The following is a 25,202-nucleotide window of genomic DNA, read 5'->3' as shown; positions in this document are numbered from 1 at the left end:
GCTTTAACAAAATTCTTGCGGGAGGAGATTGCTAATACATTGTCTTATTTGGTTACATGTAGATTTATGCATCGGCGGAAGGTATTTCAGGGCCCCTTTAATCAATTTTAATCTTTGCACGCATGAGAAAGCTTAGAACGAATACCCTTCTGCAATCAGCATTAGCATGGCACCATCCATAGGTGGGAAGTCTTTACTCTCTCTCTCTCCATGATGATGGTAAGATGATGATGAAATGTACCCATCATTATTATCATCGTCGTGTGTGTGTATAAAATATGGCATGTCGAGAGCACGTTAACGACCCCCACATGGTCAGAATTGCTCCAGAGCCATCCACAACAGCACGCCCCAAGCCTGGGTGCAGGTTTCGCGCGTGCACCATAATCTGAATCTGATTCTGATTTTTAGTGCATCCAGCTTGGCCTCATTTCAGTACTGAATAAATTATACATACTTATGACCTCTGCCTGTAAGTGACAAGGTCTTCGTCCCTAAGAAATGTAAATTATCGATGATCTTCTTTTTCCACGAGTTGCCGTGATTGCCCACTGGGAAGCTGAGACAGAACACTCGTGTACATTTGACGAGCCGCTGATTAAAATTGCCAAAGGGGTCACAGAAGACTGCAGCCTTTTTTTCGTGCTCAAGAAAGCACACAAAGCAATTTAACGGAAGGTGACATACAGCAACATATTCATTCCCTGAGCATAGGCTATCCCCAACATTAGACAATGATCCTCTTTCTCTTGCGTATATATTTAAATGTATTTTGTGTAAACGTGGCGTTCACAGTGAAAAGTTTTAAAAAATGGAATACAAATACGGACGCCCTAACCGCCGCTGCTTCTTCTAGAGCGCTTGTGCTCCTATGGTAAGGATTTGAAGGAATGAATGGAAAGTATGAAAGTAAGCCATGCACGTCTGCACCAACAGTGATGCAGTAAGATTTCCGTCACTATAGGATTTTAAGTGAAAAGGTAAAGGCAACACAAAAGAAAGTTCAACTGGTAATGGCACTGGCAATGGAACTTTGGGGAGTAGTAAGGGGGGGGGGAAGGGGAGGGGGCAAGGCCAGCGTGGCCAGGGGGGGCTGAGTAGTCCTGGCCCCAAACTGCTGATGTGAGGGCTCCCGTGACATGGCCATAGCGTTGGCTGTCATTGGCGCGCGCTGCCCCAGCACGTATGTATCAAGTCGTGCTGCCCGGTTGTGTGGAGATGGTGGAAACAACGGCCAGTCTGGGCACATGTGCGTTCACACCGGCAGTGGTGCGACGAAAATGGTGACATCACTAGCGCCCCCCTGTCATGGCGGCCGCCTCAGTGGTTGTTTTGTCGAAACCGGAACTGGAATGAATAAATGAGGCTGTAAATAATTATTTACGCTGCGACCGACCATCTAATGTGTTGTTCCATGATGAGTGGGAGGGCAGGCCCGCATAGCAGCAAAAGAAACTTAACATGAAAATTTCGTGTTAGTACTCCTTGAGGGTTACGGTCGTACATGTACGGCATCGACAAACACTTTCAAAATGGTCAATGACGTACATGTACGGCATTGCTTGTATCTTTAAAAAGCGCGCCTTTTTCGCCAACTTGTCTTGCTTGGCATGTGCTGCCACACTTTGGAAATACGTGAAATTTTTTTCTTGCTCTGATGGCTCTTCTTTTTTTTTATGATTTACTTCGCGGAACGCCGGCTATCGCTTGCGCATCCTATAACAAGGGGGCGCGCTGGGTATCGCCAGAGTCCTTCAATTCCCACCGGGCGCCCGGGTGCCTTTCGCTTCTTGCGCCTGCCACAGACCAAGGTCACCTGCGAAACTGATGAGGCTCTTTTCTCCTTTTTTTGTGCGTGTTTTATGAGCGGTGCGCCGTCTATCGCTCCCGCATCCGGCCGTGGGCGCCATGCGCGCGCCCGCGCGAGTGCAGAGGCTGGTTTTGGTATCGTCCTCTGGACGCTTCCCGCTTTTTGCGCCCGCGAAACTGATGTCTGTCTGATTTTGATTTACTCAAAATGTGCCGGCTTGCTACTCTCTCGTTTTTATTTAGAATTTTTCTTGTGTTACTCATGAATAAACCACATGTAACAACACAAACTATTTTTTTTGTCACTTTATGGTCACCCTAAAAAAATTACGATAATTTTTTCTCGTAATAGATTCATCCGAAGAATTTAAATCAGCAATAAAAAAATCGACCCTGGGGGGGTCGCATTTGGCGAAAAAAAATTCGACCCTCAAAGCGTTAAAGGGTGCCTAAAAAGGTGCATGACTTCCTGGGCACAAGCATCATACTGGAGATTTATTCAAACACTGGGCATGCCTTTTATTGTTGAGGCCTTGTAAAAGTGGAAAAATGAAAGAACCTTCAGCGCTCTAGTTCACTCTACTGCAAGCATGCGCTGAAGACATGCATGATGATGACCTGCTACTGTAAACGTATACAGTGACCGCGTACGCGTTGCAGAGCCCCTCGCTTAGAGCTCCAGAGGAGGAATAAATGTTATTCGCTGGTGAATAAAAATCGATGATAGAGTGATCACTGCATTCGTGGGAATGTGTTGGGTCACGTGTCCACCCCGTGTCACGCAGCTCTGCATGGAAGAGTGCCGGATGAACATCACGTTTGGCAAGTGCGGCTGCATCATGAAGTCGTACCCGTTTCGGAACAAGCTCAACGACATCATGTGCGATGACAAGCAGACAGGTACGCGCAGCCATATGCCGTCCAGCATTAGTATGTTGCGGTTTTTCTTTTCGAAAAACGAGGGGGTGCGCTAATCAACTACAGGTGGGGTATGAGGTGGGCTACGAAGAATAATCTACTCCAGGACTATGAAGAACAATTGGGTGGCCCAGCTGTTGCCGATTGTAAACGTTGCCACTTCCCGTGGTGGCCTTTACCTGGATCAACGTAACAAACTTTGTTCTTTATAGTGTGATTTTCCATCCGTTTGATGGATGCGTTTCTTGGTGTGCTTTTTTAGGGGGAGGGGGGGTAACAGCAAAATACGAACGAAAGCTTTAGATGCAAATAACTTGCAAATACAAGCAATAAAGTTATAGTAGTCCTATCCCTGGTTTTTATACTGCCACACATATTGAACTTGAATTTGGAGTCTGGTATTGTCCTAGTGCAATTAAACGGCCTACGAGGTCCGTAATTAACAAAGGTGAACACCGAAACGTTTTTATGTGCACATTATTGTGCATCCCAACTGGATTCAACTCTCAGAATTTTTTTTTTTTCTTTTTCCCCACGTACCTGTTACGCCGGTGCCTTCTAACGGTTTCCTGGGCTCTTAGTTCTTAGCTCGGGTGACCGCACAGGCTTAAGCTTTTTCTGGAAAATCAAGACGGATTAATTTGAATTTGTCCTCAGTTGGATCCCGCCTCGACACAATGCTCGTCGCCATTCTGTTTTCTTCTTTCAACTCACGGCTGTCATTTCATAATTTTCCTCGACGGGCGTCGCATTTCAGCAGTAATACGTACTTTAACACGTGTAGCGGTTTGTGATGTCGATATTGTCAGCCAGACATTTGTTCATAACATGCGATTCTCCCTGCATTAGATACGCATTCAACCCGTACAACACAGAGCAAAAGGTGAGTGCATGCCTCAAACCGGAGGGCCAACCTTTTACTTGCACTTACGAGTACAAATCAGTATTTTCCTAGAATTGCGAATGGAAGCGCGTTCCTTCACTTGACAGTAACGGCGGTATCGACGAGAGACCCCCTCCGAACTCCGTTCGTCCAAAACGGAGCAGTACGATTCCTGTTGGTGGGCCATTCGTATCTGCTGCAGCCTTCGTACGAATGACCGTGAAAGGGATCAAGCCAGAAAAATAGCGGGAGTTTCATGTTATTCGGGATTATACGTGTGCAGAAAACATGGCGCACTTCTGCTACGAGAATTGCGGCCTGAAAGAAGTGAATCACTGAAGCGCTTCGCTTAAATTTGTTCTACCAACGCAGCCGATTGTGTTCTCAAGAGGAGCAAGACCATTTACGATCAGCTGTGCAAGAAAAAGTGCCGAAATCCGTGCGAGTAAGTAAAAGCGAAAAAAATGGGACCCTTTTTGGAATTAAAAAAATAATTCTTGCCGAAACGCTGTTTTCTTTGTGTTTTAATTAATGTTAACTTGGGCGTTCCTTCGTAGCCATGGGCGTTCCTTCGTAGTACGCAAGCATGCTGCGCCAAGAATAGGCTTTTCTTTTATACGCGCCGTTATTTAAGCGTTTGTGCTATCAACTGTTGTGTAATATGAACTAACCTGCCGTTGTTTTTTTTTTTACCGTGCAGGGAAACTACCTACGACATTACGCTGGGCTACCAAAGCCACGAAAGTGGAGCGCCATTCAACGGGTAACTTTCATGCACAAAGTGCCTGTTATAAAAAACACACCCATCTGGCCGCACCATCCTCGATACGACGTCGGTTGTTGCTTGAATGGAAAACTCGTTTTGTCCTCGCAGTTCAGAAAAGCTGCGGTGCGATCCAGGGCTGCCCCGGGGCCGCAGCCAGAATTTTTTTTAGGGGGAGGAAGATACACACCCTTCACGGGCAAACGAGGACGTCAAAATCACAGCGCTATTTGGTGTATACCTTGACGGATGGACTCTTTTTCTTCTATACGTGACTTACACCCCTGTTCTCCCCCGGTGGCCCCGCAGTCTACGCAGGCGAACGATGACGCCAGGATCACAGCCCACTCGGAGAACTCAGCGACGGATGGGAACTTTCCGTTCTCCCACGTGACTCGCACCCGTCGTGACCCTACTGACCAATCAGGATTTTCGCGTACCCCCACCGACGCCGCCTTTCCTGCGACTCCAGCTGCGAACGCTTTCGCGTCCATGGGGCTGTGAATGCGGTCCTCAAAGCAGCAGAAATTCAGAGGAAGCTCATGGCGTCTCCTGTAAAGGGTGCACCACCGCGGGTACCGTAGTACTGCGGTGAAGCATGTATCGCGCACAGTGAGGCTTCCGACACTCCCTACCATGCGCCCCTCCCCCGACTTTCTTATAAATGACGAACTAGCGAATGCAGGCCAGAACTGACTTCGCTCTGCACCCTCCCCCCACCTCCACCCCCTTACCCTCCCCCCCCCCCAAAAAAAAAAAAAAAAAGAAATACAACACTGCAATGACCCTGCGATGAACAACATTTGCGAGATTAAATTGGATTGGGAAACCTTGGGTATTGCTAGGTCTTCATGACTTGGCCGGAGTCGTTACCGCAGATCTAGCCAGTCCTGCTAGGGGCACTCCGGTTCCCGTCACCGGGTCACCGGGGTCCCCTGCCTGGCCAGCGCCACGATGACTCGCTGTACAGCCTGAGTTGAAGATTTTGACCTTTCGTCCGCACCACCTCCTCGAAGGTAGGCGGCATCTTGTTTGTGATTCGTCCCGGTATGTGAGACAATCCCAGACGAGGTGCTCGATTCTTGCTGGGGATTTGCGACACACCCGACAGGTGACATCAGGATATGTCTCCGGGTACATCTTGTGCTTTAGGTAAGGACTCGGGACCATCTTTGTTTGGAGTTGCCTATAGACGACCACCTGATCCCTGCTCAATCCTTTGCAGGGAGGCGGGAGCGTGCGCCTGGTAAGTCGATAGGCCTGAATAATGTCTTTGTACGTAGTCATCCGGTCTCGTGTGCTGTGCCACAAATGCTCTCCGACACTTTGCTCGGCGCAGTTAGTGAGTTCGCGCGCACGAGCGTGTGCGATTCTACGGTGGTTCTCAGCAACTTCCAACCCCGTCCCTGCATGTGCCGGAAACCAGTTGATCCTTCGCTTCCCCGTGAGGCTTGGATGTCTTCGCAGTTACATATAGTTTCTCTGTTACGGGGGAAACCCTGCCTTTTAGGAAGTTTTTGACAGCTTGCCTGGAATCACTCAGGACCGTTGTGCAGCCGGGATCTTTAATGGACAACGCGATCGCCACCTTTTCTGCTCCCTCGTGTCTGCCGCTCGCAACGCTGGCTGCTCGGAGGTTGCCCACGGCGTCGACCACCGTCACCACGAAGCCCCGTTCGTTGTGGTATTCTGCTGCATCGACGTAGCGGGCTTCGGCGTCGCCGGCGTGTAGCTCCGCCAGCACCTTCGCCCCTGCTCACCGCTTGCACTCGTCGTACTCCAGGTGCATGTCGCGCGGGACTGTATCCACCTGGATTTTGTCCCCGGTGTCGTCTCGTAGCTGCGTCTTGGCGTTCTGCTGTTTGTGGTAGTTGTAGTCCAACTTGTTCAGAATTATTCTGCCTGTTCTGGTTATGGTCAGCCTCTCTTGCTGCGCCATCTGTTGGGCCTCGATGACTTTGTCCAAGGTATTGTGTACGTCCATGCTCAGCACTCGCTCGGTGCTCGTGGACTCGGGTAGTCTGAAGGCCTTCTTATACGCCGTTCAGAAGAGCGATTCCAGCTTTTTCATCTCATTGGTCTCCCACTTGCGAAACGCCGCCACGCATGTTATGTGGCTCATGACGAATGACTGCACGAATCGTGTCAGGTTCTCCTCGCGCAGCCCCCTCTTTTTATTGGAAACCCGTTTCATAAGCTGAATGGCACTGGCCGCCTTGCCGACCATCTTCGCCATTGTGCCCCCACTGTTGCCCTTTCTCGTTGAGAAGCATGCCCAGTACTCGGATGTCGGATATCCTGGGGATTGCCGACCCGTCTTGGGTGTAGATCTTAATCTCGTTTCGTTCTCTCCTTTGTTGTCCACGCTGTCTGTCCTTGAGCTTGCACAGTAGCAGCGGTGAGCATCTCTCAGCCAAGCACAATTGAGGCTCTCCTCGATCGTCCTCATTGCTTTCTGCAGGACCTCTTCCACTTTGGCGTCGCTACCTCCCTCGACCCACAGGGGGATATCGTGGACGTATGTTGTATGCTCGACCTTCTCCACCTCGGCGAGCCCGTAGGCGACCCTGATCATCACGAGGTTGGATAGGAGCGGCGAGATCACTGACCCTTGCGGCGTGCCTCGGCTCCCGACCTCCTTGGCTTTGGTCTCGACGTCTCCGGCGACGAGCACCACTGTTTGCCTCGTCAAGAAACTTTTGATATACTCGTGAGATCTTTTGCCCATGTCCAACCTCGAAATTTGTTCGAGCATTGCCGAGTGGTTAACGTTATCAAAAGCTCCTTGTAGGTCGATCCCCTGGTGTCTCGGGTGTCCCTGTCGATGGTTAGCTGTCTCAATTACAGCATGTCGTCTTGCGTGCAGAGATTCCGTCGGAACCCAATCATCGTTGCGGGGTAGAGGTCGTTGTCTTCGAGATAATCTTGCCACCGCGTCATCAGGACGGGCTCGAACACCTTGCCCACGCAAGACAATTGCGCGAAGTTGCCCTACATAGTTGTCTATGAAGTTGTCCTGCGACCCCGTGCAAAATTGAGAAATGGATAACACTGTGGAACGTGTGATATGAAGCACCGTTCTTTTTTCCTGTATTCTGCAAGTTTTATGGCTTGTGAGCATTAGCTAGTAATTTATTCATTCCGGCTAATCAACATATCATCAGATAGCACGAATAATAGTTGATAATTAGTAATCAGATCAATTACTACACACTAGATTAAAAAAATCCCCCTTCTTAAGAGAGAAATGATTAAAACGCGAAGCTTTCTCGCACGCAACCTGAGTGAAATTCAAAGTCCAAAATCCAAACTGCTGTGACAGTGTCGTAATGGCGCCATGGCATGGACGCTGGCTTCACAACGTGGGGGACCAGGTTCGGTTCCGGCCACGGGAAGCGTTTTTTGGCAGGGAAGCTGTTTAGCAAATCGTAATTTTTTGTGACCGCAGCTACCAATACCAAAAAATTGTCGAGCGCGCACGTGAGCGTGGGCCTCGCGGTGGCCACTGGGCAGTTAAAAAAACAAAAAATGCCGAGTGCTCGTGTGTTTGTGCCTCGCGGCGACCACCCAGCGTCCCCGGCGCACGTTTGCAAGCCAAGCATACCCCCTTAGAGAGATTGGCCAAGACTGGCCAAACAAAAAAAATTAGCAGTGGCTTAGCTCGTCTATGCCAGGATATAGGTAGCGTGAGCTAAGCTTCATCTGATTATTATTCGGTTTCCTGGTTGTCTAGAATTAGCTGATTATCATGCTTACTGTTGCTAAAACGATTTCCAAACCAATCCAATCCAATACAATCCAGTCCGGTCCAGTCCGGTCCAGTCCAGTCCAGTCGCTGCTCCTCGCGCATGGCTCCTCCCGGAGCACGGCTCTCCAGGAGCCACGCGAAACGGCTATCAAGCGGCTCCGGCGCAGCGTCATACTTGGCTACTGCGCAACGGGGGCGCACAGCTAGGCACGCGCAGGCGCCAGTGCGTCTGCCGCGGCTATGACGTCACTCCTCTGGAATGCGCAGACCGGCGAATGTGCAGACTCAATTCTCTACACACCCGTACTCCAATTGGATTGGATTTCAATCCAACACAATCCAATTTAATCCAATACAAGCCAATCCAATCCGATCCAAACCAATCCAATGCTCCTTGCGCTTGCGCAGAACGGCCCTTCACGGCCCACGCGAAACTGCTCAACCTCGGCCAGTGTAGCCTACGCTACAAAAGAGAACTCCGGCGTTCGTTGTAATCATGGCAACGCTTGCAAGAGAACTGCGGCGTTCGTTGTAATCATGGCAACGCTTGCTCGGAACGAGAGTGACGCGTCATAGCGAACGCGCCTCCAAAATGATGTCCAATCATTATCACCTCCAAAAAAAGGACATAAGCTCGCCCTTATAGACACAATGATGGAGTAAAGGTCGGTGCGGCAGCGAAAAAGAAGCAAATCGGCTGCAATCGTGGACTTAAACCTTCGTTATGGTCGTGAAGGTTCCGTACAGCTTCGCTATCTTCAAGTCTAGCGAGTTTAGCTTCCTTCATATTTTTCTTGAGGTGACTGGTGTGCTTTTGTGAAAACCCATTGTGTAAATTGGCTTTTCTGCAGTGCGTTGTGGGCGTAACGATTTGGATTTTGGTCTTCGACTTTGGATTTTGAAGACATTGGCTCTCGGACAGAGAAATCTTCGCTTTTCAACCATTTTTCACTTACCCACGATCATCATCATCTTCTGAGAAAGTTGACTTTCCTACAGTGCATTTTTGGGGTGACGTCGCCATCATTGAGTCTCAGAAATGTTTGGTTCAAAATGCGAATCTGTGGCGAAATCATTGGTATCGTAGTTGTGGCCACTGCAATTATCATAACTCACCCGTGACTAAATACAACTGTATTTACCCATGCGGTAAATGTAAACGACAAATAAAATATGATCAAAGTGGCTGGTTTCAGTTGTTTAATGTTAATTTAGACTGACTTTCTTCAAAAGTCACTTAGAGGTTGCTGGATAGGCACGTGGCGGAGAAATTCCCTCAAAATCTCGTAATTGCTGTTTTACTTTCTTTGGTTGTTGGTGTTTACTTTCGTTTGCGTATTATTACTGCTTTTGTTGTACTCCTGCATTTTGTACGTTCTTTACATTGGGGTGGTATTGGTGGTGGTGGTTGTGTAGGATCAGGCGGGGTTAGCCCGGCTGGATATGCCCGAGCTCATCCTAATTAGTCACTGTTAGGGTCCTTTCACCGCAAGTCTGCCAGTTCCGTCTCCTGAACGAAGCTTAGTAGAAGGCGCGACACGTTCCAGAGTGCTGTGCGTGGCTGCCACCTTTCGAATCGCAAAGAGAATTGCGGTCCGTTCGGCATCATGCTCTGGGCAACACATGACATAATGTTGTACATCCCCCATCTCTACACAACACGAACACAGAGGCGATCGCACGAGGCCCACCTTGTATAGCCATGCTGTGGTCTTCGCTGAGCCCGTTCGGATGCGGCACAGCGAAGTGCCTCCGATCTCGTAAGTCCCTTTGTGACGCAAGGCTGATGATAAGAAGCTCCAAAGACTTGAAATGTTCGACGACTCGTCGCCTGAAGTCGTTCCAGTGATCGGCAGAAACTAACAGTCGGGGCAAATGACAGCGCAATCTGTGCCATCTGATCAGCGGTCTCATTGCCCTTGACACCAACATGAGATGGAATCCATTGAAACCACGCATTAAAACCCTTGCTTCTGAGTTCTTGCACAAGCCGCAAGGAACGCTGACACACCCTTTTCATGATGATCCTACGCTGCAAGAGTTGTACTGCTAATCAGTCAAAATTAAAACTTCTTGCGGCTTGTACAAGTTTCCTCAAAGCAGGCGCGATGGCAATGCACTCTTGTTTACATTCTTAGATTTCTCCTGTAAGCTGTTATGTATGATTTTTGCTTTGGTTATAACTTGTTTTTATTTTTTACTGTAAACCCCCCCCCCCCCACACACACACACACGCACACACAACAATGCCTAATGGGCGATGTATAAGTACTAATAAAATAATTAAATAAATAAATGAATAAATACCGCTGGTGGATTCCAAACTGTGGTGGGTGCAAAAAATTGGCGCTGCTTGCACTAGTGGTGCAAGTCTGGAGAAAAAGCAGAGCTTGAGGTCTACCTGGCTTCTCCCCACACAGACAGCGGATCCCAGGAGAGAGGCAGCAGCCGGACCCCAGCAGTGCCAAGCCATTTTGGAGGGCACTGTAAAGGAAAGACCATTAAAGTGTGTACAGTGTCAGTAGCGATCGTCGTCATCCCTTTCGTCATCGTCTTCCGAAGGCACAGCCGCGAAGGGTAAATCCTTTTGTAGCGCGTCCTCGCCTCCGTAGACCTCCACTTCTTCGTCAGCTGGTCCGGTGGCGTGTCTCCACGTGCGGTGTGTGTGTATTTTTTTAAAATGCAGAGCATTTCAGTAACTCACGATGTCACCCGCGTTGACGTCCGTAGTCGTAGTCCGCACCCGTCCCCCTACACTATATAAAAAAAATACTATCCGGTGCCTGGTTTCGATCCCTCGACCCTGCGGGCGGAACGCAATGCACATGGTGCTCTACCCACTGCGCCACAAAGCCGACACAGAATGGGAGGCTACGAACGCGCCTTATATCCTTGACTCATTCAAACTACGTCAAGAAGCTGCTGATACAACGCATTCACTACCACCAACTCCCCAAACAGTAAACGTTGACGCAATACACCCACCCCCTATGCGACGCATTTACTCGCCGGAGTCCCCCTTTACTGCTGACGAGCGCTCTCTCGTCAGCAGTTGCCACAAGTGCAACAACATTAACGTAACGCAAACTACTTAACGTCGTGCGCCCCCGGAAATGCTCTGCATTTGATCGTGCCCCTCGCGAGGGGATGTTCCGCTCACCAATGGCGGGCGGCGCTGGCCTGAGAAAAAGAAAATAGCAAAACACGGAGGAGGAAAGGAGCGCGGGTAAGGGCGAAAGGCGGCGAGATCATAGTAATTTTTCCTTTCCTTATGTGTCGTACTTCTGTCATGTTTTCTCTATTCTTTCCTTGTTACTTATGCCATGTGGCAAAACGACGCAATAAAAAAAAAGATTGTGAATGGATGGCTTGACATGTTCGTCGTCGTCGTGTTCGGCGCGGTGGACTCGTGGCGCGCCGGTCGCTACACGACGACGACGAAGACGGGAGCTCCTCGTGTCTGAAGGACGCCGTGCGGTCACCGCGAGGCACGGGCTCACGTGCGCTCGGGACGTCTACGCCGGCCGAATTTGTGTCGGCCTAAACAGCTCTGCTGTTAAAATTTTCGTTGTGTTGAGGGAGGCAAAGCATTGTTTAACGGTATTAACCGTGAAGAATTTTATCCAGCTGCAGTAGAAATACTGTGATGAACTGCCTCTCAAATTTCTGAAAGAAAAGAAAAGATTAGGGCTAGCACTAAACAAATGCATGTATTGGTCGGCGTCTGCAACAATCGTTAACGCATTGTCTACGTTCCAGCGAACCTATATACTTTTCTTTTGCCTGCAGGTATTACTACCTGAACATGAAACTGACGATTCCATTTCGCTACGTTGCCATACTGAAAACCATCCTCATGCACACGGTAGGTTCGCGCGCCTTTATCAATGCAACTTCTACTCTTTTAAACTTGGAAGCACGCGGGACGTAACCCTTTTTCGCAACTGCGATAACCAGCGCGTCGTATTCTTACCCGAGATGGGCATGTTTACAGGGTGTCCCAGCTATCATGCACCAAGATTTAAAAAAAAAAGAGCAATAGCGTTACTGGAACCAAACCTAGCGCATAAAGTTTCAAGTGCAGTGGAGTATCCGTCAGTAATCTTTTTGTTGATGAGATTGAATTAATTATTTTAATTCTGTCTAACTGGAGAAGTGTCTGCCCTAATCATTGAAGTGTCAATGAAACTTTATGTTACCTACGAGTGGAATCTGACTGCGATATTTTCAGCGATGAACTAATTGTGTACTCATTTTTTTCTGACTGATAAAGAAACCCCGCGAAATAAGAAAAATACCAGGTGACTGCGCTCCCGCGCGCAACGTAAAGCGATACCTTCGAACAGGCTGCGTCTGAGTTATCCAGAATGAAATAAAGAGAAGAGACAAAGAAGAAACCGCGAGTGATGTTGTGCGTTATCTCCCACACTCGCCCTGCGAAACTTGCTGTTGCTGCTCCTTCCATGCATGCCCTTATCGAGGTGACGCGCTGTCTTTTCGGAAGTGCTACGGCCAAAGCAGCTGCTCTCAATCAGCTTATTTGAGGGCGCCGCGCTGGTTCATGATGCGCCGGGAAGCGCCATCACGTCGTATTTTTCATATTTCGCGGGTTTTCTTTATCAGTCAGAATAAATAAGTACGCAATTAATTCATCGCTGAAAATACCGCAGTTAGATTCCGCTCGTGGATGCCTACAAGTGTCTCATTAACACTTCAACGATTAGGTCAGTACTTCTTGAGTTACATAATTATAACTAATTAAATCTCATTAACGAAAACAATACTGGCCAATGCTTCACTGTACTGAGAAAATTGTGCGCTAGGTTTTGTTCGAGTAACACCATTGCTCTTTATAAAAATTGCGGTGCATGATAGTTGGGACACCCTGTGTATACGTATGAGGCTAGGCTCCACCTGTTTATCGCAATCCATTTGTTACGATAAGAAGAGCTACATATCGAACGGGTAGGAAAATTCTGGTTAGGCTCGGATATCATTTTGCGAATAAATTGGAATTCATGTTGGGTTTTCCTGAATGGTGTCATTTCCATTCATAGTTCTGCCTGTTAAAGGACAGGGCACCGACTTGGGAGTCGGCAGTGGAGGAAGAAGGAGTGTGTGGTGACCTGAATTAATCTGTCAGCACTCTGATTAAAATCTAATCGATGATTGAATATCACGTGATAAAAAACAAACCTCATAAAGCTACGCAGAGTCCGTCAACAATCGCTGTCGGCGCTTGTGAACGGTTGGGGGGCGTCGTTTCTGCCTGATTTGGTGAAGTGCGGCGGTGACCAGGCGGCGTGCGTGGCCTCGTGCGCAGTCGACCACTGTGCTGGCCGTGATGGGTGGCTGCCGGGGCTTCTGGCTGGGCCTGTCCATGTGCAGCGGAGTGACCAACGTCCTGCTGCACGTGCAGAGAGTCATCGTGAGACGCACGAAGGGCCGTCTCAACAGGGCCAGGTAAGGGCGACCTCCGGGCCAGCAGCTTATTGAAAAGTTACAGAAATTGTTGAGCAGTTTTGACTGCTGAGACGTGAAACCTTATCACAGCTCCTCCCGTCTCTCTCTCTCTCTCTCTCTCTCTCGGCTTGTTGTTTCGCATGTTACACCAACGCAGACGCTACGAAGGTTTCACTACGCAGTCGGAAGTTTTGGGCAATATGCGCAATAAATTGTTTGTAATGACCTGATCCACAGCCAGTCAGTTCGGCCAACTCCGACCTGTAGTCAAAGTCACCACTTGAAATCCTGCCTATAGCATAATGAGTTTTATAGCATAGTGAGTTTTATCTCTGGTGTACCTGAAACGTCAGGTCAGACCGACTTCGGAGAAAGGCGTCGGATTCTATATGGCTAATTGTAAAGAATGCTTGACAGAAACAGTGTTTGTAACGATAATAAGCCAGATTCCAAATGATCAGGGAGAACTGGTTGTAAAGCAAAGATAACTTTCTGTATAACACCTTTTCTAAAATCTCGTCGATATTGATTACAAACAGGACAGTTCGATGGCACGTGCACGACGCCTCCCACCCCCTTTCCCCGACGTCTCCTTGGAGGATTGAACAAGAGCATAGTGCTAGCAACGTTTGAATAAAAATCACGTCTCGGCGCCAAATACGAAAAAAAAAAAAAAAAAAAAACGAAGGCTAACACCGGCGCAGCCTGTGCTGCGTGTTCCGGGCGGTGCGGCTGGTGTGCGTGGCGGTGTGCGCGGCCTTCTGCCTGCGGCAGGCACGCACCGACATCCTGCAGTACCAGTCGTACCCGACCGCCGTCATGTACGGCCAGGACCGCGTGGAGGGCATCCAGTTCCCCGCCGTCACGCTCTGCATGGAGAAAGGGTATTCGTTTATACTCTGCTCTCTGCCTTCCTCCCTTCGCCTCTGGCGGCTGCAGTCTGCAAATACTACACCGTAGATTTAGGGATCACGGGGGGTTCGCTATTCCCGCAGTATATGTACATTCCGTCGCGCAATCCTGGTTGTTTAATTTTAAAATTCGACGACGAAAGCCGTCTGCAACTTCTGGTGTGTCGGACTTTCCCCGCATAATAAAATGATATTACTAAAGGTCCTAATGCCTTCACATTTCCGTGTAATACCGGTTATGTCTCCCTTGAAAAACTTTCATCCCAGCAACGCATTTGGGTAAAGTAGTAAAGCCGACTGTAAATGGGACGTTGTGTTACGCATTTGGTGGTACATCGCTGTATTTCATGCCGATGCATTTGGGGTCTTATGGAAGTACTTCGTAAAAGGCGTTAGGTCCTTCATGCCTTGACATCGTACCACTTATATTGCCCCTACAGCCGGCTTTTAACGTGTATAGGGAGCCATAGGGATACGTGGGGTCTTACGGAGGTATTTAAAAAACTTCTAAGGCATTTCTACTTGGATGTCCGACTCCTTACATCCCCCCCCCCCCCTAGAAAAAACATCTTTCCGGCAAGCCATTGGTGTACAATAGTGAAGCCGGCTTTAAAAAGTTCTTTGTGCAAAGCAGAGCGACACGAGCCTCCATCCGGCAATTCCCTTTTCTTGGTCTTCGTTTTACAATTCCTCCCACACTTCTTGGCAGGACAGGTTTTATTCTTTAAGAAAAAGTTAGTGTCAGTAGCACAGCAGTCTGTGATGTTATGAGGTTTCGGGGGCTCAAGGCGAGGTACTGAGAGGCACGGGTCAGAGAATGCAACACGGGTTTTTGTAATCATGAACGGAAGATTTATTCGAGACGGTGAAAGGAACAACAAGGATGGATAAGTAGACGACAAAATTTTCGGTTCGCGGAAATGATGTTGTTAACAGAAGACTTCAAGTCAAATGCGAGTGAAAACTAGTTCAGACTTACAGATTTAAAGTATGGCTCCGGTCACAGACGCAGGGAAGAGAATGTAGTTGAAGGCGCGATGGAAGCGTCGTCGTTGTCCCGTCAGGGCCATGTTTTGGGCCAGCAGCGGATGCAGAGAGCACTGGCACGATGGCCATACCTCTGGCTATTGTACAGGATGGGGACGTGGCTGTCCGGTCGACATCCGCAGGACACCGTGGTTCTGGCCGTCCGGTCGACAGGCCACAGAACAAGTAGACTTCTCCCGGCAACCGAAAGTGTACTAGGCCGACCTATTCCGACTGTATCCCTCTTCTCCTTCCTCAGCTTCCTCATGATGACGCTCAAAAAGAATTCTATTCTTCGTTGGATTACACACCGCATCTTCTGGGGATTGACTGCGCACTTTTGATTTTGCCTTCCATCACATCACACAGACTAACCTTTTCTCCCGTACTTTTTCATGTCAATCAATATATATCTCTGCTTTTCGCACGTACGAAACGGAGAAAAAGGTACAGTTTAAGTGTAATTGTAAAATAATTGGACGCCTAATGAACAAGCTACGAGTAGAAAGCCAGTATCGGTCTACCCTTAGCTCTTTACAATGTAACAACAGCTTGCGAAGGCAGATTGATTGATTGATTGATTGATTGATTGATTGATTGATTGATTGATTGATTGATTGATTGATTGATTGATTGATTGATTGATTGATTGATTGATTGAAAGGATGGTTTTAACACGCCGACACAACGCAGGCGATGAGGCGCGCCGTAGTGGAGGGGTCCTGATTAATTTTGACCACCTGGGGATCTTTAACATGCGCCGAAATCTCGTACCCACGGGCGTTTTTGCTTTTCGCCTTCACCAGAAAAGCGGCCGCCGCGGCCGGGAATCGAACCTGCGACCTCGTTCTCTTGCGAAGGAAGAACAGGCAAAGACCACTGTCGTTGTCAGCTGATTTCGTTAATTTCTACTATGTACATTGCCTTGAATGTCAACATGTATTTAGTGCTCATGGCACTATTTTTTTCAGATACAATATGACACGGCTTTGCGGCGAACACCCTTTCTTGGACTGTACCGACAATGAACCATCATTTTTACACGCGTTCGCGCTCATTTATGCATGTGCCTGTACTAAATTTATTCTGAAAACATCCGTGGTATATTTTTAGAATATGTCACGTTTGCGGTGATTGGCCATGTAGTTCATTCTCCCACATCCCACCGTTTACTTTAGTCTAAAAGCTCTTTAAGATTTGTTCCAGTGACCTATGCTGAACGCCGTGGGGACAAGCGTAGCCATTTGAACAAAAAAAAAAAAGCGAAGAAAGCGTGGACGCAAAAGAATAGCACATGCATACAGGACAGCTGTGTGCCTCCACTTTTACGTCCTCGCTTTTTGCGTTATTTGCAACCAACTGGCACAACTCTCAAATTCTTGTGGAACAACCAGTAGGGGGTTGTTTACAGGAAAATACGATGATTAATCAGTGGCTATTGTTGCAGCGAAGAAGTTTTGTTGACTGGTGGGGGGGTGGGTGAGTGAAATGCGAATGGAAATGCGGCCGCAAAAGTCGGGAGCCTGCGGACTTCGGGGCAAATGCGGAGGAGTCGTAGGGGCCACCGCAGTAGCCGCTGGAGCTTCTCGCCACGGATGTATCCTCTAGCGGTAGCTGTTGGTGCCGGCGAAGCAGATGAAGACTGTGGCGAAGGTCTGTGGCCTGGTCAACTGACATGCACCACTCGCGACCTACCAGAAAATTACAGGGAATTACAGACTCAGTCTCAGAATACTTCCGTTGCCCCGTGCACCCACGTACAACTATAGCAAAGACCCAAGGAACCGTGCTCAGACGTATCCCCACCCAACGCTGATGCACATGATGTTCCAAAACAAGCAGGAAGCCCAATGTAAATTACGTAAATCAGGCACATTATCCTTGTATGTGCCCAGAACCCTGACCTGCCACTTCCACCCCCTTCCCATTCCCTGAGCAGTGGGAGACGCTGCTGTCCAGCTCCTGCCTCTGCGATCAACTCCTGCTGGTTGATATAGCGGTACAGGGATTTATACGCCCCCCCTTAGAATGATTCCGACACCCCCCAAAAAGGATTCCACAGCGACGAGCACCCCGCCCATAGATTCTTTCCCACCTCCCCAAAATCGAAATTCTGGATGAACCACTGGAGCGGTAGCATCCAGGACGGCGCATGTCTACCTGTTGAGAAGGCTCCACTCCCACAGGGCTCTGCTGAATAAAGAGGTTTTATTCTCCCGCTCTCACCTGCGCAATTGGTCGGGGGCTAGGATGAAACGAGCAGCACGGCGCGCCGGAACCACCCCAGAGTCGCCGGGTGTGCTCTACACTGGCTGCTTCTGATACGAGCGCCTCTCGCGGGTCTCACGTTCCCCTGATTGCTATGACGGTGCGCATTGGTACACACACGGCCGCTCGGAGCATTGCTTTGTGGCTTGTTTGCCCGCGTTTCGTCATGCATTCGCTCATTGGCTGGCCAAAGAGCCCCAATGCCGCCTCTGTGCACACATGGTGCACACCAATATCGCTTCATAGCGACACATGGGGTTCATTAGAAGGCCCTAAGGCAGTCATATTTTTTACATGATGCTGCGTATATACTGCCACTGAAAACAATATCTTCGCAGCAGGACACTTGTGTGTAATAGTGAAGCCCACTTTGAGGGAACCTAGGACCTTCGTATTTTTATGTCAGAATGTGCCTTGTCATGCTGGAGCTGCCCTTCAAAAAATCTCTTCCCAGCAACGCATTGGTGTACAGTAGTAAATGGGCTCTGTGTATAGCAGAGCGTGTATGCTTAGCGTTTTCCCACGTTCCCACTTCGGAGTCTAATTTGGACATTTTTAAGTGCAATGCACTTCTTAAGCGACCCTGAACCTGCGTCCACCGGCGATGTCGGCGCACGTGGGGATGGGCGCGCGCAGCCTGACCGCTGACATAGCACATACCCACGTGGGGGATTGGCCAGGAATCTCCTCGTCTTCCTTGGCAACGGGGGGAGATGGGCGCGCGCTGCCTGGCCGCTGACATGGCACATACCCACGTGGGGGATTGGCCAAGAATCGGGCGTGAGAAGGGCTAATGCACCTGCTTAAAGGAGTACTGACACGAAATTTCAAAGCTGAGATCCGCTCTAGCAATCAAGTACAACGACAACACAAATAGGTGTCTGTGAATAAATGCATCTTTCTTTCTTTGTAGTTGTGTGTGTGTGTGTGTGATCTCTCTTTCGCGAACATTACCGAACCGCGCAAATTCAACTCGTGCATTCGCACTTTCACATTCTTCCCCTCGGGGAAATGCGGGGAATTTTTTAAATGTATAACTGCAAATGTACACCCCCTCCCCCTCCCCCCTCCGCTTCTCTTTGCAACGCATCGTGAGCGCCTACCTGGCCGTCACGGTAAAACTGATCGAGTACTCGTACGCGCGCAAGGACGTCATCTTCGACTGCAAGTTCGTGTCGGGAGACGACGCCTGCCACGACTTTGACTGCACCGATCTGTGAGCATTACGAAGAAATAAGCGGCTTTGTGGCATGCCCAAGGCATGCCTGGCGGATCTTCACTGACGGAGCTGATTGAGGAATTCACACCCAAGCCTAGCGCTGCGACGACATGTTATGGTTTGCCAATTAATATACACACACATAGAGAGTAATTGCGTAACAGTTAATTCGTCCTATCCTCTTTCATTGGTCTTACACGAGGCGGGTGTTGTCCAGCGTAAACAGATCACTTAAAAGTACATCGAAGAACCTGTTTTGATCACGAGCAAAATAAAAATGTTCGCACAAGCAGCCCCACGTAACACAGGCCCCGGGCCCCGTCCTGAAGTAACTGGTCGTCTGCTTGGGCAGGTGGCAGCCCTCTTACACGCACGCCTTCGAGACCATGTGCCACACGTTCGACCTGGCCAGGAACCACTCGGCCCAGCACCCGTACTGGAGCTGCCCTGCGCCGTGGAAATACAGCGAGTCTCTCTCTCTCTCTCAGTCTCTCTCTCTCTCTCTCTCTCTCTCTCTATATATATATATATATATATATATATATATATATATATATATATATATATATATATATATATATATATATAGGGTTTGGAAATGAGGGGCTCGTTAGGAAATACAGAAAGAAATGCCGGCAGTCTACAACGCCAAAGAAGGCATAGGGGAAGGTTAGACTATTTTTTTACCGTTAGTGACGTTACATTATTATTAATTTTTATTAATTACGTGAGAAAGAAAGAAAGAAAAACACGCGCCCAGAGTGGGGACCGAACCCACACCTTTCGATTAGATCTCGAATGCCTTACCAATTCGGCTATCTGGGCGACTGTGTTCTGCTTCACTTTCTGGGGTATTTATATTTACTACAACTGTATCTGACGCTTGAGGGTGGTAGCCAGCGCCACTCAGACTACACGGGGAGAAGGACCTTCCTTCTCCCCGTGTAGTCTGAGTGGCGCTGGCTACCACCCTCAAGCGTCAGATACAGTTGTAGTAAATATAAATACCCCAGAAAGTGAAGCAGAACACAGTCGCCCAGATAGCCGAATAACGTGAATAAAGGGGTCCGTTCGATTCGCCACCCCCGCGTTAATCAGTTCAGCCGGGGCATAACTTCGCCATTCGTTTCAGTACACCTCGCGGACCTGGCGAGTGCAGGACTATGGACTAGTCCTGCACTCGCCAGGTCCGCGAGGTGTACTGAAACGAATGGACTAGTCCTGCACTCGCCAGGTCCGCGAGGTATACTGAAACGAATGGCGAAGTTATGCCCCGGCTGAACTGATTAACGCGGGGGAGGCGAATCGAACGGACCCCTTTATTCACGTTATTCGGCTATCTGGGCGACTGTGTTCTGCTTCACTTTCTGGACTCCACGGCTTTGCCTGTACTCTTTGCCGAGTGGGTGGAGAAGCAGACGAAAAAAGTGCGGGTCTGGTTCCGCTGTTCGTGCACTGAATTGCTGCGAAACGGTTCAAGAGGTACCGGCTGAATCGAACGGGCCCAAGACGGTGCGCTTTCTGGTTCAAACATGTAAGCAATATTGTAGCAACATTCGTTAAAGGGAAGGTGAAGCGGTTTTAGAATTAAAAGAAAAGTTGACTAGCAGCAAGTACACATTGAATAGTTCATGTGTACGAAATATTTTTGCAATACATGCAATAGAAGCGGCGCAATGAGCAAACAAAAGTGGCCCGATGCCCCGCCCCCATCGTGTTGCCCCATCTCGCCGCGCGATGCCTGAAGGCCGAAGAGCGCGGGCGAAAACCGGCTGAAAAGCGTCATACCTGGACTTCCGGCCGGATCGGCCGCCTCGGCCATGCTCTTTTCGCCGTGTTTCCTTGTGAATGATAGCACTCATTTGTACAATTTTCGTGTTCAAAAAGTATGCACGAACGCCAAACGAGGCATACGTTATCATGCCGTATTCCTAAGCAGAATAATGCCACGCCGGGATGCTTGATAACTTACGGAAGCGACAGCCGAGGTGGCTGTGCTTGATGACAGAGAATATACTACACTACGTTAAATACTTTGTAAACCGCTTCAATGCGGGTTTTTTTTTTTTTTTGGTGCGACGGACGTGAATGTTCACTATAGCTTCTAGATTTAGGAAGGATGGGGAATACTGCTGTACTTTGGCCGGGGATGTTTCGTTCCATTCCAGAAACCAAGTCACATTTGTTCAGGAAATACTTGTTTCGTTAAACGCGTCGGTTTTCTTTCCCTATGGGCTCAAGACAGTGTTCAAAAAAACAATTTTTTGGCGAAACTAAAACAAGGGGCCAATCCTGATAGTTCTCTCCCGGGTAAGAGGTAAACAGTATCCCTACAAAGTAAAAGAACCAAGACAACCAGATTACTTATTTTGCAAGTATACATGTCACGATAAGGTGATGTTTGTCTGGAATTAAAAAAAAACACCACTCCGAACCACCACCGTGCCATAATTTGTGTTGACTGCGGGGGCCTAATTTTTTTCCCAACATTCCGTGTGGCTGCATATTATAACCTGGCAAGCACTTGTTGTCACTGAACCTCAAGTGTGCTCCAGTGATAGTCGGTGCTATATATAATGATGATACTAAAAAAATTAGGAGCGAAGAGGAAATATACGGCCTCTGTCCGACTAGCGCGGTAAATGCTTAAATCTAGAAATGCTGGAACAGGCCAACGATTCATTATCACAAACGTTTGGTGATTGTTACCTAAAGTAACGTAACTACAACGTAACTGCCTTGTCCGACTGGCCTGTTAATCATAACGAGGTGGCCGTAATATTGTAGCAGAATGCGCAACGCACAAGCGAAAATCAAGCCCTACTACAGCCAATAATGCTGAGCAGGCACTAGTATGCTGCAGTGTTTTCAGAATAAATGCATGTGAAGCAGTAAGACGCCACTCATCGAAGTGCAGCTAGCAATCGTGGAGGCGCCGTAGCGCCGCTGCCGAAATGGCGCGCGCGTGTGGGTCTGTGTACGGGGATGAGTAACGGGGCTGGGGTGGGTGACAACGAACAAAGGAAATGCGGAAGCAGAGTCTGCTTGTTGGTTTATGCGTGTACCGGCAAGATGTGTCTCGCATATACGTTTACAGCGAATGAACGCTATTTTTTCGCGCAGTGCACTTACGTGCTTTTCGCTGGTACATTGTTTATAAAACGCCCATTAATCTTAGGCATAAATGGTTTTGTGTATAATAAGAAACAGTTAAGGCAGTACCTAATATTAACATAAGGTATAAAATCCTCCTTTGCTGCTTGCCTAATTCAAAAATATTTTGATGGAACCCACTAGTCGACGTCACAGTCACTGCTTTGGGGATCAATGTCGTGTAAAGCAAATTTAAGCTCCAAGATAATTGAACAACAGCACGGGAAATTATAAAACAAACTTCCAGTCATGTGCGAAAATTAAACTGCAAGCTAAATTGCCGAAAAGGCAACCGTGCGATCGTTCGCAATGCTTCCGACAACCCGCGCGGCCGAAGGGTGTCCTCCTTTGACGTCATGACGGGCGCAACCAATCAGGGGCGTCAAAAGACGAAAAGCGCGCGTCTTTCAAACGGGGCCGCGCTTTTTGCAAGATAAATGCCACTTGGACTCATGTACGATAAATTTCAATGTGATATTCGGAATCAGCGCGCAAGAAACTATATAACTGTTAATCTAACTCAAATTTTTTGGAAAGCGCTTCAGCTTCCCTTTAAGCTCGCGATATATGAAGCATCGTGTAAAGATTCTACAAAGGGAATTTTTTGGCAGTGTCAAATTACTTATTCATTTGATGAATACAAATGCGTAACAAAAAAAAAACTATTCATTCCGCTAAACAAAAAAAGCCTCCCCGTCGGGGAATCGAACCCCGGTCTCCCGCGTGACAGGCGGGGATACTGACCACTATACTAACGAGGAACACGGCTCAGGAATGAGAAGCAAAGAGTTTTATTTGCATTCACTTGAAAAAAAAAAAAAATTGCCTTGTGTACGGTAATTTTACGTTCCGTGTGTTACAGGAATGCTTTGTTAACTGACTTATAGAACACTGGATAAGCAACTGCGGCCGTAGCTCCAGGCTTTATGGTCTGCGACATGAAAGGCACAGGTATACATCTTCGACCACAGTAAACGAGTAAACATCGTTATCAAGCGTGGGCTTTTCAAAATAAGTAACGCGCTTGTAGGTGAAATAGTGTGGCGACGTAAATGTTAACCTGTGTTTGTTTGGTTAATTATGATACATATATTAGATTCTAAACGTGTTGTCAGGCACGCGTTGCTTACACTTTTTCCTGACTTTCGTCGCGCCGTCGGCCAAAACCGAGCGACGCGACGAAAGGCAATGCAATGTCAATACCAAAGCGAGAACTATGTTTCTTTTCCCCACAGCACTGAGTGCGCAGCCTTTTCTGTTACATTGCATGCCGCGTTCGCTCGCGCGATACCAATTTTTCGTTCCGTCCTATGCGACCCTTCCACAGAAAATTCTGCCTCGCAGTGACAGTGCGTGTCCACCACTCACCCACCTACCTGCCTGCTCCATGGTGTCCTCACCAGCATTTACAGAAAATTCTTAAAGGCACAAAACAACGCAATCTACTTTTTGTCTTCATTGAGCTCGCACGCATTACCCAATTGTTTAGCGTTAGACTCGTCGATTGCGGCCGGCAGTCATGAAATGACCAATGCACCCACCAGATAAAGGTCGGCCAGTGGAGACCGAAGTGCCTGGCCAGCTGCAGCCAGCCGGGCCAGTAAGACTTTACACCCCACGCGATTTCGCGCGGTTTTATGGTCATTTCTTGCTCTCATTTAGGTGACCCCATCTCAAAACCTATTTGCTTGTAGAAAAAAATTAGCTTAGATTATACGAAGTCAGTGCAGGTTGACCAAGCGTGACCGAGGGGCCCGTGCTTACATTTAATGCTCGATGTGTTAAGGTACAGCAAACCAAGCTGTTGCTACAGTTCAAATTTAGTGTTTCATGCCCTGGCTTTGATACAGAAACCACATGTATCAGCACGGAGCCATAATATTTGTATTTGGGAACAGAACTACACCTCGCTGATGAAGTCAAGATGATGGCGGAGTGCTGGACCACTCCAATTTGACCGCACTGCTTCAGTGATAGCATGCATATGTTACCACACTGGGGCTCTCCAGTGTAGCCTCGGACCATTGGTATAATTGTGGAAAACTAATGCAAAATTGCTTCATAAGGAGTCTGCAGAGAGTCCAGGATTGATCAAAGAGCTGTACAGATTACCACTTTTGCATCTTCACCATCACTCATTGCTCATGTTGTGTAGCAGGAAATTTAAACGTGTCAATGCTTACATTCCTTTCTGGTAAAAACGCAGTTCAGGAGTGGAATAGAGTTGAGCGAGTTATTGGAGCTTAGTTGTTTCAAACAAAACAAGGGTGCATGTTGTCCAAGAAAAGTCGGGCCCCCTCGGCCTGCCTTTATGTGCACCATAGGCATATCCATGGGGCACAACTGAGGTTTCTGGGTACACTTGGTGACCAGGTCCATGCAATGAATGGCCAGGTCATTGGAGTGCCCGGCTCTTTTACAGGGAAATCAGGTACAAGACCTACTCCAATGTGGCAGGCAAAACAAAGAAAAACGCCCCCAGCCCCTGAAATGTACCCTGTCTGGACAGTAGGGTTTCTCCCCATCCTTTTTGCAGACTGAATGCAGTCGAGTTTATCATTCAGATGAGATTAGACATGCTAAAAACTGTCCATGGATACCCCAGAATGGAGGCAAGATTTGCTGGCCATTATATTTGTCTACATATCCCTGTTCCGAGTATTCAACATTTTTTTGCAACCAGAGCTTCACATCGTTTAGCAAACCTACTTTAAAATTTCGATGAACAAGCAGAAATGTGTGAACTACATGGTTTAATTCTTAGTTTTGCATGCTAAAAATTGCAGAAAATTCGCATAACAAAGCCTAGACAAACAAATTGGGTGCTCCTGGTAGTAACACCATTTGTTAAAAGTTGATGCCTGCACAAGACAGGTGCTTGCTTTGCATTCTAATCACTAAAACAATGTTAAATTCTATAAATAGCCCCAGATATCCTAATTTTGCAGCACTAAGAGCACTCACTATGACAATCAAAACTTCAGTGGATTCCACAATGTTAGAAGCTCGCAACATTTTTAAACCGAGACAAACAGAAGGAA

At 48.1% G+C, this 25,202-nt stretch overlaps 1 protein-coding gene and 1 non-coding gene across 2 annotated transcripts; one reads left to right on the top strand and one right to left on the bottom strand.

Moving 5' to 3' along the window:
- Positions 1-916: 916 nt before the first annotated feature.
- On the top strand, positions 917-24,702 carry LOC144144955 (uncharacterized). The gene is made up of 11 exons (XM_077676457.1): positions 917-943; positions 2,595-2,709; positions 3,983-4,055; positions 4,311-4,373; positions 11,911-11,986; positions 13,445-13,584; positions 14,289-14,468; positions 16,493-16,549; positions 18,868-19,005; positions 19,361-19,473; positions 24,698-24,702. Exons 1-11 carry the CDS (start codon positions 917-919, stop codon positions 24,700-24,702), a joined length of 987 nt encoding a protein of 328 aa, XP_077532583.1.
- Trnad-guc (transfer RNA aspartic acid (anticodon GUC)) lies at positions 22,851-22,922 on the bottom strand. Its single transcript has one exon. It is a non-coding gene; the product is annotated as a tRNA-Asp (tRNA).
- Positions 24,703-25,202: the final 500 nt, after the last annotated feature.

This window comes from Haemaphysalis longicornis, unplaced genomic scaffold (assembly GCF_048455015.1).
Source record: "Haemaphysalis longicornis isolate Haplotype H1 unplaced genomic scaffold, Haemaphysalis longicornis Haplotype H1 scaffold_7, whole genome shotgun sequence".
Taxonomy (NCBI): domain Eukaryota; kingdom Metazoa; phylum Arthropoda; class Arachnida; order Ixodida; family Ixodidae; genus Haemaphysalis; species Haemaphysalis longicornis.
Note: the sequence above shows the minus strand (reverse complement) of the source record. Positions and strands in the feature narration are given on the sequence as shown.

Bases quoted from the DNA above. Each gene is read 5' to 3' on its own strand.
- LOC144144955 (XM_077676457.1), top strand. From the start codon at position 917: ATGCACGTCTGCACCAACAGTGATGCA. The intron at 11,987-13,444 runs GTAGGTTCGCGC...CCTCGTGCGCAG, and splicing joins AAACCATCCTCATGCACACG to TCGACCACTGTGCTGGCCGT. The intron at 13,585-14,288 runs GTAAGGGCGACC...ACACCGGCGCAG, and splicing joins GGCCGTCTCAACAGGGCCAG to CCTGTGCTGCGTGTTCCGGG.